The 13941-nt window shown below is 37.6% G+C and overlaps 1 protein-coding gene across 2 annotated transcripts in view; it reads left to right on the top strand.

The window, feature by feature from the left end:
* The window catches only part of igsf11 (immunoglobulin superfamily member 11), a 233794-nt gene extending 220756 nt beyond the window's left edge, over nt 1-13038 (top strand). For both annotated transcript variants that reach the window (XM_063050868.1, XM_063050869.1), the window contains exons 6-7: nt 2518-2665; nt 7801-13038. In XM_063050868.1, the coding sequence (XP_062906938.1) occupies nt 2518-2665; nt 7801-8230 (578 nt within the window). In that variant the 3' untranslated portion in view covers nt 8231-13038. The remainder of the gene's footprint in view (nt 1-2517; nt 2666-7800) is intronic.
* The last annotated feature ends 903 nt before the right edge of the window (nt 13039-13941 follow it).

Below are 13941 nucleotides of genomic sequence, written 5' to 3'. Positions count from 1 at the left end.
CCTGATGCGCTGTAAGGCGTGAAAATGAACAGTGACGATGTGTGTGGCAGCTTCATTTTTTTTAATGTCTGTGAGGAACTTGGCGATATTGTTTGCCTTCATGAATTCTACTTGTGCTTTTTGAATTTGCTGGCATACTCATTGCCTGTCATCATTACTGCTCTATTTAGAGAACCCTTTGATCTATTTATCTCGCACCAAATTGTGGTCCTGCCACCCCCTCAAGAAGCAACACTCCAAATTCAATAGGTGCATCGTGTCTGCTATGTTGGTATTACGTAAGGAAATAAAGTCATTAAGTCATAAACAGAACGTTCTTTAATCAGGTTGCAGCTCTCAACTACACTTCAAAGTCTGGATACGTGTATGAATCGTGTATGATGCAAACTGGTTTTTAAAAGTAACCTGCACATTTATACTTCTGATAGAATTTACTGTAGAGTGCTCAGGCATGGAAACTACTGAGTGATTTTTTTTTAAAGATGTAAACTTTCCCTCAGGATCATTGGCGATAGACCTGTAGTTGCCCTGACTGTTATCGGTTAAGCTAACAAGAACTGGAGAAGCTGAATCTGGAATCTTTTAGGCATTTCCAGCAAGGCACCTACACCAGTGACTGCAGTAGTTATAGTTCTTAACTAACTCATTTATCTTTTCAGTTCATTTGTATGCTTTGAAATGTACCGCCTCTTTCATTTAAAATTACTGTTTGTTGCCACACATTTGAGATAATCTCAGACAGAAATGAGCAGAACTGGTGAGAAAAGTGTTTGAAGCTTGTGGCTATTATTGTGAAACTGCTCAAAAACAACAGAGGGCAAATATTATACAAAAATTGTTTCATAATTAGCATTTGTTTCTGCCAAGATGGATAGAGCTCTGGTCTATTAGATGTTGTTAACATTATCATGTAAACAACACACTTGGGAATGGATCAAAAAAATTTATGAAATTTACCATTTAAAATTCCTATTTTATAAAGATGTGTTTGTTATTCATTTGTTATCATCTGAGCTGATCTGTAAAAAATATTATTAATGAGGGGACTATTTGGTGACATGTGACAATCCAAGGCAGACTGCTGCAATGAAAGTCACCTCTTTCATGGTTGTTAATGGTCCTAAGTGAAATTAGTTCAGGCATTCACAACTCTATTCTCTAGGGATGCAGGTCCACTGCACAGACCTCCCAGTACTTTGTGGTAATTTACACTAATGAGGCAATCTCACAGAGACATTATAGGCTGGCTAATGTGAGAAATGGAAATGTCATGCTAATATAGTGGTGGTTGGGGGGGGGGTTTGCGGGGGAAGAGAATTCCAGTTAGAGTTCTGCAACAGGCTATGTTTGCAATGCTCTACATAAAATAATATTCCCCCAGTTGTTTCCCACATTTTATACATTGCAGCTTCTAGAAAGTTTGGACTTAGATTTTGCTGTTTAGCCGTTTCGCTAACAGTGAGACATGAAGGTTAGGGCATGCAGATAACTAGGACTTGTTGGCAGACTCCGGAGGCTGGAACTATTTCAGTTTGGATTGTAAGCTCAAAGAATGGCAAACGAGAGGCTAAGCTTTTTAAAAATAAAAATGCTTTATTTTTCAAGTTATGAGTACTTTTAGATATCTTTTAATTTTATTTGTTCTAATTTACTTCATTTTAGTAGTTTGGAAGTGGCAAAGAGACATAATATTAATAAATTATACATTGGGCAAAGATAGGGAGGTGGTTTTGCCAGTTGTCAAAACATCAGCTGGGGTCTTGACTAGAGCAGAGCAGGATCAGCAAATTTCATCCTATTAGTTTTCAATTAAGGCAGAAATAGACTTGGGGTGTGGGGCAATATGTATGTTTTTCACCTTGAACTCTTTTCAGAATAGAGCTACAGGATAAATTATAACCTGGAAATGGAAGCTGCAGCGGTGAAAAGGGGGAAAGTCTTACATTAAAAGTGTTTTTTTTTCCCAGTATAACTCAGTGTTTAATTGAAATGGTTTGTTAGAAATTTGTGGTGTTGCTTCACAATTGGCCTGCATCTATCAGCATCTGTGATGCAAGTTCAGGTCCCAAAACACCTGCAAGAGGGAAGTGTCCCATGTGTAGGCTTGCTACTTCTCCAGAGACCTGTAGTGAATCTCACACCAGCTGTTTAGGAAGCACTGCAAGTTTGGTAGCAAGTTCCCTGCTTGTCCTTGTGTGTGTGTGTGTGTGTGTGTGGGGGGGGGGTGGGGGTAGAAATTGCTTTTACTTGAAGATTATGATCTGGAATTGACTGCCTGTTGGACTCACGTAGTCCCCTCAGATAGGATTTGGGTGGCAATTGAGAGAGTTTAGGGGGAAAAATGAGGGAATGGAATAGATGTGATTGCTGTATCTGGGCCCAAATGATTATTTCCTGTGCTTTATTATTCTCTGATTTTAGGATTCAAGTAGTTTGAAGAGTGTAAGAATTAAAAGAATATTAATTGGAAACAAAGCTAAAATTCAGTGTTTTCAGTGTTTTCCTTTGTTTCAACAGCACAACTTCAGCATGTTGGAATCATAGCTGGAGCTGTGATTACGGGAATCCTGGTGCTTCTGCTCGGCATAATTTTTGTTATTGTCATTCTTTTCTACCGGAGAAGTAAAAACAAGTATGAAGAGGAAGAAATTCCTAATGAGATACGGTCAGTACTTTATGACATTAGAGGTGGTGGAATTTTGGCTTTTTATTGCATTGTTTGTATTCAGGGACATCATTAACTCAGCCAGAAGTAAGTAGAGAAAGAATACCCAGTTATTCTCAGTATGACTGAGGTAAATGCTAACTAACCACTGCACTTGCAGTAGTTCCATCAGGTCTTCAGTATTCAAATAAATAGTATATATGGCCTCAGCTTAATGAAATCTAAAAATGCACCTTTTACAAATGTGACAATCCCTCCATACTAACTAGATTTTGGATTTACTCAAGCCCTCCTTCAGAGCACACTAAGAGCAGCGGGAGCAGTAATGGGTGTTTGCCATGGTTCAGATGGGAATATTCTCACTCCTGAGTCAGTAGGTTTGAGTTCAAGTCACATTTCAGAGATGTGAGTGCAAGATCTAAGGTGGCATTCAGTACAGTACTGATGGAGCGTTGCTTTGTTAGAGATATCAAGGCCATAAGTTAAAAAGAACCAATGGTATGGAGCATTTTCCAGAAGCTTCCTGCTCAACGTTTATCTCTTAAACAAAAGCATCAAAAGAGATTGGTCATTTCAGCATCAATCTCTGTCTCTGTCTGTCTCACTCTCTGGCGCGCTCTCGCTCGCTGCTCTCCCTGACTAAAGATTTTGCCCAGCCTGTTGACTGTTTCCAGCATTCTCTGCTTTTATTACTGATTGTTTTCTTAGTTTTTCTTTTTAGGATCTTGCTGCTTGGGACGTGTCTTCTCAATTTCCTGTTCCACAGTAGTACTTACAAAGTTAAAGCTTTCTGCTTGTTGAGAGATCTTTTTGGATGTCCTGAGGTCATGAAAGGAGCTTTAATAATTATGTTAAAACATTTTGCCATACCTCCCCAACAATCAGCTTAACACCTTTTGCCAAACATGAAAGGCCATATCCTGCTGTTTTTCATTTTCTAGCATATCATTGCAGCAAGATATTTTTGGAGTAAAGCTCCAAGTATTTGTATTATGTCTGTGTTAATCAACAAAAGCCTCAACATTGTGACCCAGCAAAATCTGCTTTGGAAACAGCTGGTATCCTGGGCCAAGTGAGCTAAAGATGCCCAATTTTATGGATTTGGAATAATTATCCTAAACTTCCTGCACAATGCTGGCTGTACACCAGCAGCTAATGAGGTTTGTATACATCTGGCCAGATGATGAGAAATAAAACGCTGCCCATACTTACGACTACAAAGATGAATAAATATTAATTCAGCTTCGCTAAAGCTTCCATTTGAATTTTAAATATTTGCCAACCTGAAGAAAACAGGGGAGATATTGGAAATGAGACAAAAGAAAATGCAATGGGAAATGTAAAAGGCTGCTTGCGACACCTACTTGCCTGTTTGCTGCTGTAGAATGCATGTAGCGTAGAGCGGTCTGTTCAGCACTTCCAAACATTTTCCTTTGAGAGTAGTGACATACACTGCCCTGAGGATGCAATCCACTGTCGGGGACTAAGATAACTGACTTCTGTACGGATTTCCACCAGCTCCTGGTGGACAGCATTCCAAGGCAAGTCAGCAACTTTAAACTCCTCGGTGTTACCATTTCACAGGATCTGTCCTGCGTCCAGCACCTAAATGCCATTATGAAGAAAGCATGGCAGTGCTTCTTCCTCAGAAGTTTGTGAAGATTCACCTTGACTTCTCAAACTTTGACAAACCTCTGCAGATGTGTGGTGCAGAGTATATTGACTGGTTGCATCACGGTCTATTATGGAAACACCAATGCCCTTGACTGGAAAATCCTACAGAAATAGTGGATACAGACCAGTCCATCTCGAGTAAAGCTCTCCCCGCCACTGAACATGTCTACACAGAGCATTGTCACAGGAAAGCACTGTCCATCATCAAGGACCCACCATCCAGATGGAAATATCCTCACTCCTGAGTCAGTAGGTTTGAGTTCAAGCCACGTTTCAGAGATGTCAGCACAAAATCTAATCTGGCATTCCGTACAGTATTGATGGGGCGTTGCTCTCGCGGCTGCTATCGGGAAGAAGGTATAGTGTCCTCAGGACCTACGCTATCAGGTTCAGCAACAGTTATTACCCCTCAACCATCAGGATCTTGAATCAGTGGGGACTGCTTCACTCACCCCAACACTGAACTGTTTTCGCGATCTATGGACTCACTTTCAAGGACTCTTCATCTCATGTTCTTGATATTTATTACTTTTTTAATTATTATTTTTCTTTTGTATTTTGTCTTTGCACATTGGTTGTTTGTCCATCCTGTTGAATGCAGTCTTTCACTTATTCTATTGTGTTTCTTGGATTTACTGTGTATGTCCGCAAGAAAATTAATCCCAGGGTTGTATGTGGTGGCACGTATGTGCTTTGATAATAAATTTACTTTTGACTTTGAACAATTATCTTCAGTTTCATCAGTGACTTTCCCTCCTTCATAAGGTCAGGTGAGAATGCTCACTGATGTTCACCATATTTGCTTCAGTGTGTAACTCTTCAGGTACTGATGCAGCATGTGCCATCAGTCAAGAAGTTCTGGTGAATTCCCAGCCTTAATGCGGTAGGTGTCAGGTAGCATCTGTGTCACACCAGTCAATTACCGTTTCCAGCAGGAGTTTAACTACATTTTCATTCTATTTCCATTTGTTTATGATTCATGATTTATTGGCAAGTTTTTCTAACCATTGCTAAATCTCCAAACTTCTTTATCCTAAGGAAGGGAATTTTAAGGGGAGCACCACTACTAACGCCATGTTTGCAGGAGCAGCATACTCAGTTGGGAGTTTCAGTAACTTCTCACTCCTTGCAAATATGTAACCCAGGAGTGTGAAATACCTCTAACACAAAATCAATGCCAGCAGAAATTAGGTAGTCACTTGATGATCATCCCAAATATTACCTTAAATGATCACCTTAAATATTTGTTTTCGCCACCATGAGTGAAATATTGCAATTTGTATCATTCATGATATGCACTCCTAAGGAGGCTTCTGTGACAGAAGTTCCCAAAACACATAGCCCAGGGGGAGCAGCTGCATTGGAATTTGCCTCTCACCAATTCTACAGGTGATTGACACTGCTGGTGTTAGTCTGTTGATAGCCTGGAAGATTCCAGTGATTCAGAAAAAAAACTTATTGTGAGAGCTTCGGTGAAAAAACAGATTTGCTTCAGATGTATGCTGGACATGAGGATGACCCTTTATCCATTTTTTAAAAAGGCAATCAGTGCCTTACACAATGCTTCTTGTGTTCTATCTCTAACCCTAATTTTCTCATTAAAAATAAACCTTTGTACCTGTTTCCATTTATTTTTACAGCCTTGCTGACTTGAGGCTCAACTTTTGGTAATTGCTAGGTTTGGGAATTTATTCCAAGATAATTTTGTCCCTCTACACACTAGAATTGAGCCATCAAAGTATTGATTGCTTTTCCTCTCACTAAAATGTGTTTCCTTGCATTTAGCTTAAATCAGGGGTTCCCAACCTGGGACCCACAGAACCCTCGGTTATTGGTAAGGGTCTATGGCATAAAAAAGTTTGGGAACCCCAAGCTTAAAAGATGACAAATGTAATTGCTACAATCTTCAGAATAAAAATTATCAAAGGCATTGGTTCTAATTTTCCACTTAAGTATTAGTGATAGCAAAAAGTTTAAACAAAAGATTCAGTGTTGCCTTGTGATTGGCATCAGGTAAGTTACTCCAAAATTTGTTTCCTATTGGATTGTGCAGATGAAAATGTATTGAAATACACACTTTCATTTCCATTTCTATTGTGCAGAGCACCTGATTTATTGAGTTAAATGAATAAATATTATTTTCATTTTGAAGCATAGAGCAGTTACATTTGTCATCCTTTAAGCTAAACTCTTGTGCCTTAATTATTATTCTAAAAATGTACATTTGCATGAGAATTGATGGACTATGGACAAAATGGATGATGTGTTCCTTTTTTTTTCATGGGATGTCTGATCAGATGTATAGTCAGTTTCTATTTGGTAAATTAAACAAACAAGATTTATTTTGAAAAGTCATCTTTGAAATGCAAGGTTAAACTGCTTAAAATATTTTCAATGATGAGCTTCAATGCAGTTTAGAGTACCGGGGGGATGGGTTTGATTTGCACACTAACTGTGTTTTTAGGCACTGAACCATTGGTGGTGTTCCCTGTGTATTCTTTCCACTCCCGCCCAGGTTACAGGCTTCACTGATGAGCATTTATTACCCATTCCTGGTAACCTTTGAGAAGGTGATGTTGAAGGGTGTACTTTGACCCAGTGCAACATTTTCTAGTAGCCACTGTTGAAGGCATGGCAGTATTTTACCTAGTAGGGATTGTATGTGATTTGGAGGTGACCTTGAAGGTAGTGTCGCTTTGAAAGTAACTTCATAAATATCTGATTGTCGAGTAGATACAAATGGATGATCAGAAGATTTTGCTTTCACAACTTGTTTGAAAGTAGGCCAGACTGTTGGTGCTGAATCCACTTTGATTTCCAAGTTGCTAGGCAACTCTGCAGAAGATATTAGCGTAATTTACTTCAAGGTCTATTCTAAATCTGCAGATTAGGAACTTAAGGTTTTTAGTTTTATTGAAACATTAATTTATTTTGTAAAACAATGATCTTTTAATTGGAATTAATTTTAATATGGATGAATTATGTCGCTATTTCTAATCATAAATAAAAGCACAGTTGTTGTGTGTGTAGTTGTATTCCCCTTGATAATATATTTTATATGCTGTGTTAGTTTCACAATGATACTATGAAGAAGGTTAACCGTCTCTGTATGGGCGTTTCTACTGATCGATTTCTACCTGCAGCACAAACAAAATATATTGAACACCAGTGACACATTAGGAAAATTATTTTTGCTGCTCTTGCAAAAAGTGTAGTAGAATAGGAGTGCAATTTGCAGTACTGGATTTGAAGATTGTTGTAATTTCCAGCACAGAATAAATGCAATGATCTATTTAGTGTATTAATTTTTAAGTGCAGCTGACCAATAGGTTTAACATTTTTAATTTGTCAAATGATCATTATCATTGTATTATTTCTTTACATAAAATGAAGTTGGATGAGATTCAGGAGATGGCTCATGGTCACCTGTTTATGTTTTTAATCCATATTTTTTTCTTCAGGGAAGATGACATCCCACCATCATCATCCATCAAAGGCTTCCATCCGGATGGTTCCTCTGAAAATGATACCCTTGCTTCAGCAAACACATACAGTGCCCACTACTGGCAAAGAAAAAATCCCACCTATGAGTCAAATATGTTTAATCGATATAATGGTCACATGCACCACTCCATTACTATGTCATCTGGTCAACCACAGAGTCGTCCACTGTACATGAATGGAAGCCACCACACCATACCAAAGACAGCAGTCATTACCACAAGTTCATCTCCGTCTTCACAAAACTTAGCAAGGTACAATGACTCACTTGGTCGTAAAACACCTCCACTGCTCCCGCACTCCTATACTGTGAGTCATGCAAATCTTCAGCGAATGGGTGGCATACCGGTCATGATACCTGCACAGAATAGGGCAGGATCACTGGTGTAAATAACAACATTTCACAGATAGAAGACATTACCTGTGAGCTAAGCCTCAATTATAAACTGATCTTTTTCATGTATAAAGGTATAACATGCCCTTTCTTACCAGGTATCTGATGAACAAGATATTCCTATAAAAGCAAAGCTATTTCATGCCTGAGTTTGATTTAAATACAACTGTGTTTTGTCTTAAATTAATCTTACTTTGAAGTCTTACTTTGAAAAAGTCTTAGATTGACATTGACACATCATCATAAGGTTCAAAGAAAAAAATGGGAGTACCCATTTTTTTTCCCAAAAAGAACAAAATATGTGTTTGAAATTGAAGATGAACAATCCAGGTTTGTGATTGGACTGCATCAGCTCTACAACCTGTGAAAGATTTAATCAAAGCTTGGAAAATGATTGCTTCCTTCTGAGAAATGAAGATTCCTGGTGGAATTTTACCAAAAATATCTCAAAGCATGAATGCCTCACTTTACTTGCTCTTGGAAACCTGTAAATACATCAGCAAAATAAGAAATAGACTAGTTCTGGAAAGCTAACGACTCATTTCCAAAGTTTAGTCAATTATGTTAAGTGCATGAAATGGCCTGCATGTTGTAGAAGATAATAACTTCATCGACAGAATGTAATTTTGGAACAATATAGGTTTCTTTGAAAAAGATTTGATGTTTTTTCATCTTCTAATGTGGATACACTATATTGTGCAATGTATTGGTTTTGTTGAAGTGTTCATGTGACAGTGATTCTCAAGAATAACAGTGACAAGCCTGGCCATGAGAAGACTAGACTGCTGTGGTGATATGTGGAAGAAGATGTTTGAAAATGGAATGAAAACACTGAATGATAGCACTAATTGATACCACACCTGGACTGAGCATGCATACGTCTTAATTGTTCTGTGGAACAATAAACCAGTGACTTAAACTAGTTTTCTATAATGGCAATAATGATGATGATGGTCGTGGTAATCAATGTAGATATAGAATGACTAAAGTTTATTCTTTTGTATTTTGTTAGGACTTCGGAAAAAACACACTGAAGAAATATTCCTTTGGTCCCTGCCATTATTAGGGGATTAGGTTATACTTGTGTTGGAATACTTACATACGTTTACATTTTTTTTATTAGTGACTATGACCATTGTGCATCAGGTTGAACTCAAGTGTGATAAATATTCCAGGTTTTTGCCATTGATATTGCAGAGCTATGGTCAGTCAGTAGAGGACTGTCATTTATATCCTTGTGAAGAGAGAGATCGAGGAGCGACATTAGATCTATTTCAGCACTTTCCTTTCCATCCCTGTACTGAACTGGGAATGAGGACTGACTTCAACTAAGTAAGCATCAATATAAAGTGGTTGACTACTGTACCATGAGGACATTGGAAATTATTAAAGTATTGCATCCTCCTGTGTTTTGTAAATACTGTAGATCGCTAATGAAATGGTGCCAAAACACCTCCAAACATTACTAAACATGCCAGCTTGTCAACAAATCAAAGGATCTGGGTTTTGCATTCATGTTTAAGATTGAAAGTCAGTTCTCCTTGAATAGCCCAAGGAGATTAGATTACAAGTAAACCCAGGGCCATTGTGATAAGACTGCTGGTCAGTGAAAATTAATTCCAGGCAGAAAACACCACTAATTTTCCACTGTTTGCACTTGAATTAATCTTTTTAAAAATCCAGATTCAGCAGTTTATGGTCTTTTTGGTTCCTGTGCACTTGTCTAACTCTGTCATTTACAATAAAAGTCAAATTAGTATTGTAACATGTTGGTATTTTGGATTTTTCACTTTCCATTAATGAAATATGTTTATCAGCTTTGGAGAAAAAAAAACTGTATTGAAGGAAAATGACAAAAGAAACAGTTATTTTTAACTCAACACTGGAGGATAAGGAGGATTAAAAGCACAGTTATCCTGCACAGTTGCTTGGTCTATTTTTGATTGCTCATTTCTAAATCTTTAATGTACTTGTGTGAATTGGCCAACAGTGGAATGCTGGCAACAACATTAAGATGAATAACATGTAATGTATAGATTAAACTAATACTGTGCCCTTAAGCAGATCCTTCAGGATAACCATTTAATGCTGATTTGATTGGTTATTCTTCACTGGAGGTATCCTGCTCTCTATTACTTCATAAAAATCAATTAACAACAACTTATTTCCATCAAATCAGAAATAAATTCGAAGTAGAGAATTTTAGGCTTTTCACCCAGTGATGATAAAGAAAGAGCAATATATTTTCAAGGCAGTTTGATTGTGACTCAGGGTATTGGTGTTACCAAATATCCGTTGCTACTGTTTTCGCAGATTGTAATTGTCTATGGTTTGAGCTAGGAAGAGAAGTTTTGACTTATACAGCTTGTAGATTGATCCATGTTGGATTGGCAATGGAGAGAGGGGATATTTTAAGTTGTGGATGGGTTTTCAGTTCTGCATGTTGCTTTTCCTAGTAAGTTGTAAGCTTTGGCCAATTTCATCCTTGTAAATGGAGACTACTCTGCCACGTTCCAAACTGGAGTATCTTTGATGCTTTGAGATGTCAGGATCAGGTTCATTTGTCCTGGTTTAACTAGTCTCTGACCTGCTGTTGTATCCACAGTATTTAATTGAAGGTTCCTGTAGGTTAATGGTTAATAGTGATTTGCAATGTGTTGGTGTGTGATTTAACTATAATAGCCAGGTCCAACAAAAGTTGTGATCTTGTGAAAATTGTCGTTTTTACAATACAAAACCTCCTTGTGTATTTGTTGATACTTCCTCTGTTCTGGAAATGGTAGAAAGGCTTTAGTGGTGATGTGAAGGAGAAGCCGGTTCATCAGCTGATGGTGGGGACAGTGGTTAGTGTGGGTGCTGCCTGCAGTGTGTTTGGGGCCAGCCCCCATTCCAAAGGCCTCTCCCCACTACCCAGTGATGCCTCTGGATGCATCCAGATTTTGTGTTCTCAATGTTGTAACTGGTTCAAATAGACAAATGGGTTTGGGTTGGAGAAGTAAGCTAGACCAGCATTTATGTACTGCTTTATTTCAACAGATAAAATACAGATTAAAAAAAAAATGTGTGAAGTTTGTTGGTATAGACATTGGTAAGTTTGTTGGCGAAGACATATCTGCAGTGTGGGCAGGGACCCCTACTTGGCTTCTGATCTCAAGACCTTGTTTTTGTTGCCCTCCTGGTATTTCATGCAACGTACCCTCTAATTGTTTTTTTCACAGCTGCACGGACCAAACAAATATTGCTCTGAGCAGGAAATTTATACACAGCCTGAAAACTGCATGGCACCTTAAATGATTTTTTTTTTGTAATGTGCATACTATGAATATTTAAAATGAAAGTTGAAAAATCACTTACTTTTGATTTTATTAATTGAAGAGTATAATGAAATACAGTAGAACAAAGAAAATCTTTCGTATTTTGTAAGCTTTTTCTAGTCTGTCTTTATTACAAATCCATTGTCTATAAACACTGACTAGATTAATTTTACATTCAGATGAAAGATGCATCTAAATCCTCATTAGATTGTCCAAATGTTCCACCTCTGGTCTGTTTCTGGGTTTACATTGACTGAATTCGAAGACTGAATCCATATTCACAGTCAACACTAGAAGCTTGAAATGCTCCAACGATGTCAACAAGAATTCTTCAAATACTTTGTTTCAAAACACATAGTTCAACATATCAGTGAATGTCTTAATTGAATGAGTCTTAACTTTCTCAGAAGCGACAAATTTGAAATCACAGGTATTGCTGCAATATTTTTGAGGCGACACTTTTGTCGTAATTCGTAATAGTAGCTGGGTATTTTTTTTGTCAGTCATACAGCATTCTCTTTTCCGATTTCAAAATTAGTTGCATTTGCAATAACAACAGGGTCAAAAACTTGCCATTCTCTTAACTCATCATCTAGAAATCTATTATCCAAGGGATTACACACATATTGATTGAATTGAACGTTAACCCCAGTATCGACATCAGAACTTGTAGATGCAAGCAGATCTTTCACTTTGACACATTTCATGAAGTTTTTCTAGTCTGACTTTATTACAAATCTTGGTATCGCCAAGATACTGTGAATGTAATTTGTTACATTGTTGCTTTTGCACACTGTAGTACTTCAATTGCATTCAAACAACTTTTTTGAAGGAATTTACAAAGAGATGCAAGATCTTCTAAAAATCGCTAAGGACAGTTAGTGTTACTCAATATTGTGGATTGGTCAACATCTTCAGGCAGTGGATGCTGACTACATTCATTAACTTGCTCTCTGCAATACTGGATCAAGACTTATAAAAATTATATTAACATTATATAAAGGAAAAATCAGTTGTGCGACAACAAAGGCCACATGCTGGGGAGCATTTCAGTTACTTCGTGGCCGTGCATCCATGCAGTTTAGAGGGAACAGTGATTTAATGCCTGGAACACCACTAAAATTCTTAAATGAGATAAGCTTACACTGATATATGAGGATACTCATTCTAATGAAAGTGCTCAAAAGTGCCCTGAGTATAACATCAGTCATAATATCAATACTACAGTGCATGAAGCAAAAGTTGCTTTTGGCACTTCAGAACCATTCAATGAGATGTGAATGTCGTATTGCAATCATAACACAATGTAATAGGATGGATCTACAGCTATGCTCCTGAGGGATTTTGTTTTCTTCATCATGATACCCCAGCGCATGACACATTTTGAAATGCTGCATAGTGTGCTAACATTTTTTGGTACATTGCAAGAGTTATCAGAAATCTTGTTGTATAAATCACTGTTGCAGAACAGTACTCTCTTAATTATTGTCATTTGGGAATGGATAGGTAATTGTAATGTAATAATTTCATACTGATGCAGTTTGCTAAGAATTACTTGAATTTTGATGTATCTGATTAAATCCTGAATTAATTTACCAAATTAATTCTAGATGTGATTTTGTTTTATATTGAAAGACAAGGTCAACGCCAGGAATCAGGATACATACCACCAAAGTTGATAAGACAAAGAAATAAAATAGGAAGTACTTGCCAGCAATAGGTTTCTTCAAAAGCAGTATTAAGCACTCTGGAAGTCTAGGGGTGCCTGAAACGTCGACTGTACCTCTTCCTAGAGAGGCTGTCTGGCCTGCTGCGTTCACCAGCAACTTTGATTTGTGTTGCGTGTATATAGATGTTGTTAGTATGATGCCGTTAGTGTGATGTTGTTAGAAATGATAGAGAGAAGGGAGTCCAGGCCACCCTGAAATTAATGGGGGAGTGGCAGAATAAATTCAAAGCAATTATCAATGGTACAGAGAGAAAAATTGTAATAGGACACTGGGTACCTGTTTCCAGCTTTGTTGGAAGACTATATTCTAAACGTTCTAAAGCTCTAGAGATATAAAAGGCGATGCTAGTTGATTTGCAAAAGTACTAAATAATTGTAAAGGTTTGCAACATAAGCAATGATATGATTGATTATGGACCAAGCCAGAATCTGCAGAAACAGTGTTTCCTATGTTCATAAGTTGTCAACTGCTGAATAAAGAGGTAGGTTATATATTGTAGTTTGGCAAGTCTGATCAATTAGAGGGAGGGTAATTTGATATAAAAAATAAAGAGCTGAATTGGAAGGAAGAGAAACTGAAGAAATGCTGAGCAACACACACAAAATGCTGGAGAAAATCCATGGAGAGGAATAAATAGTTGGCATTTCAGCCCAAGAGCCTTCA

Source organism: Mobula hypostoma, chromosome 6 (assembly GCF_963921235.1).
Source record: "Mobula hypostoma chromosome 6, sMobHyp1.1, whole genome shotgun sequence".
NCBI classification, from domain to species: Eukaryota; Metazoa; Chordata; class Chondrichthyes; order Myliobatiformes; family Myliobatidae; genus Mobula; species Mobula hypostoma.
This window is presented reverse-complemented; position numbering and strand designations above follow the sequence as displayed.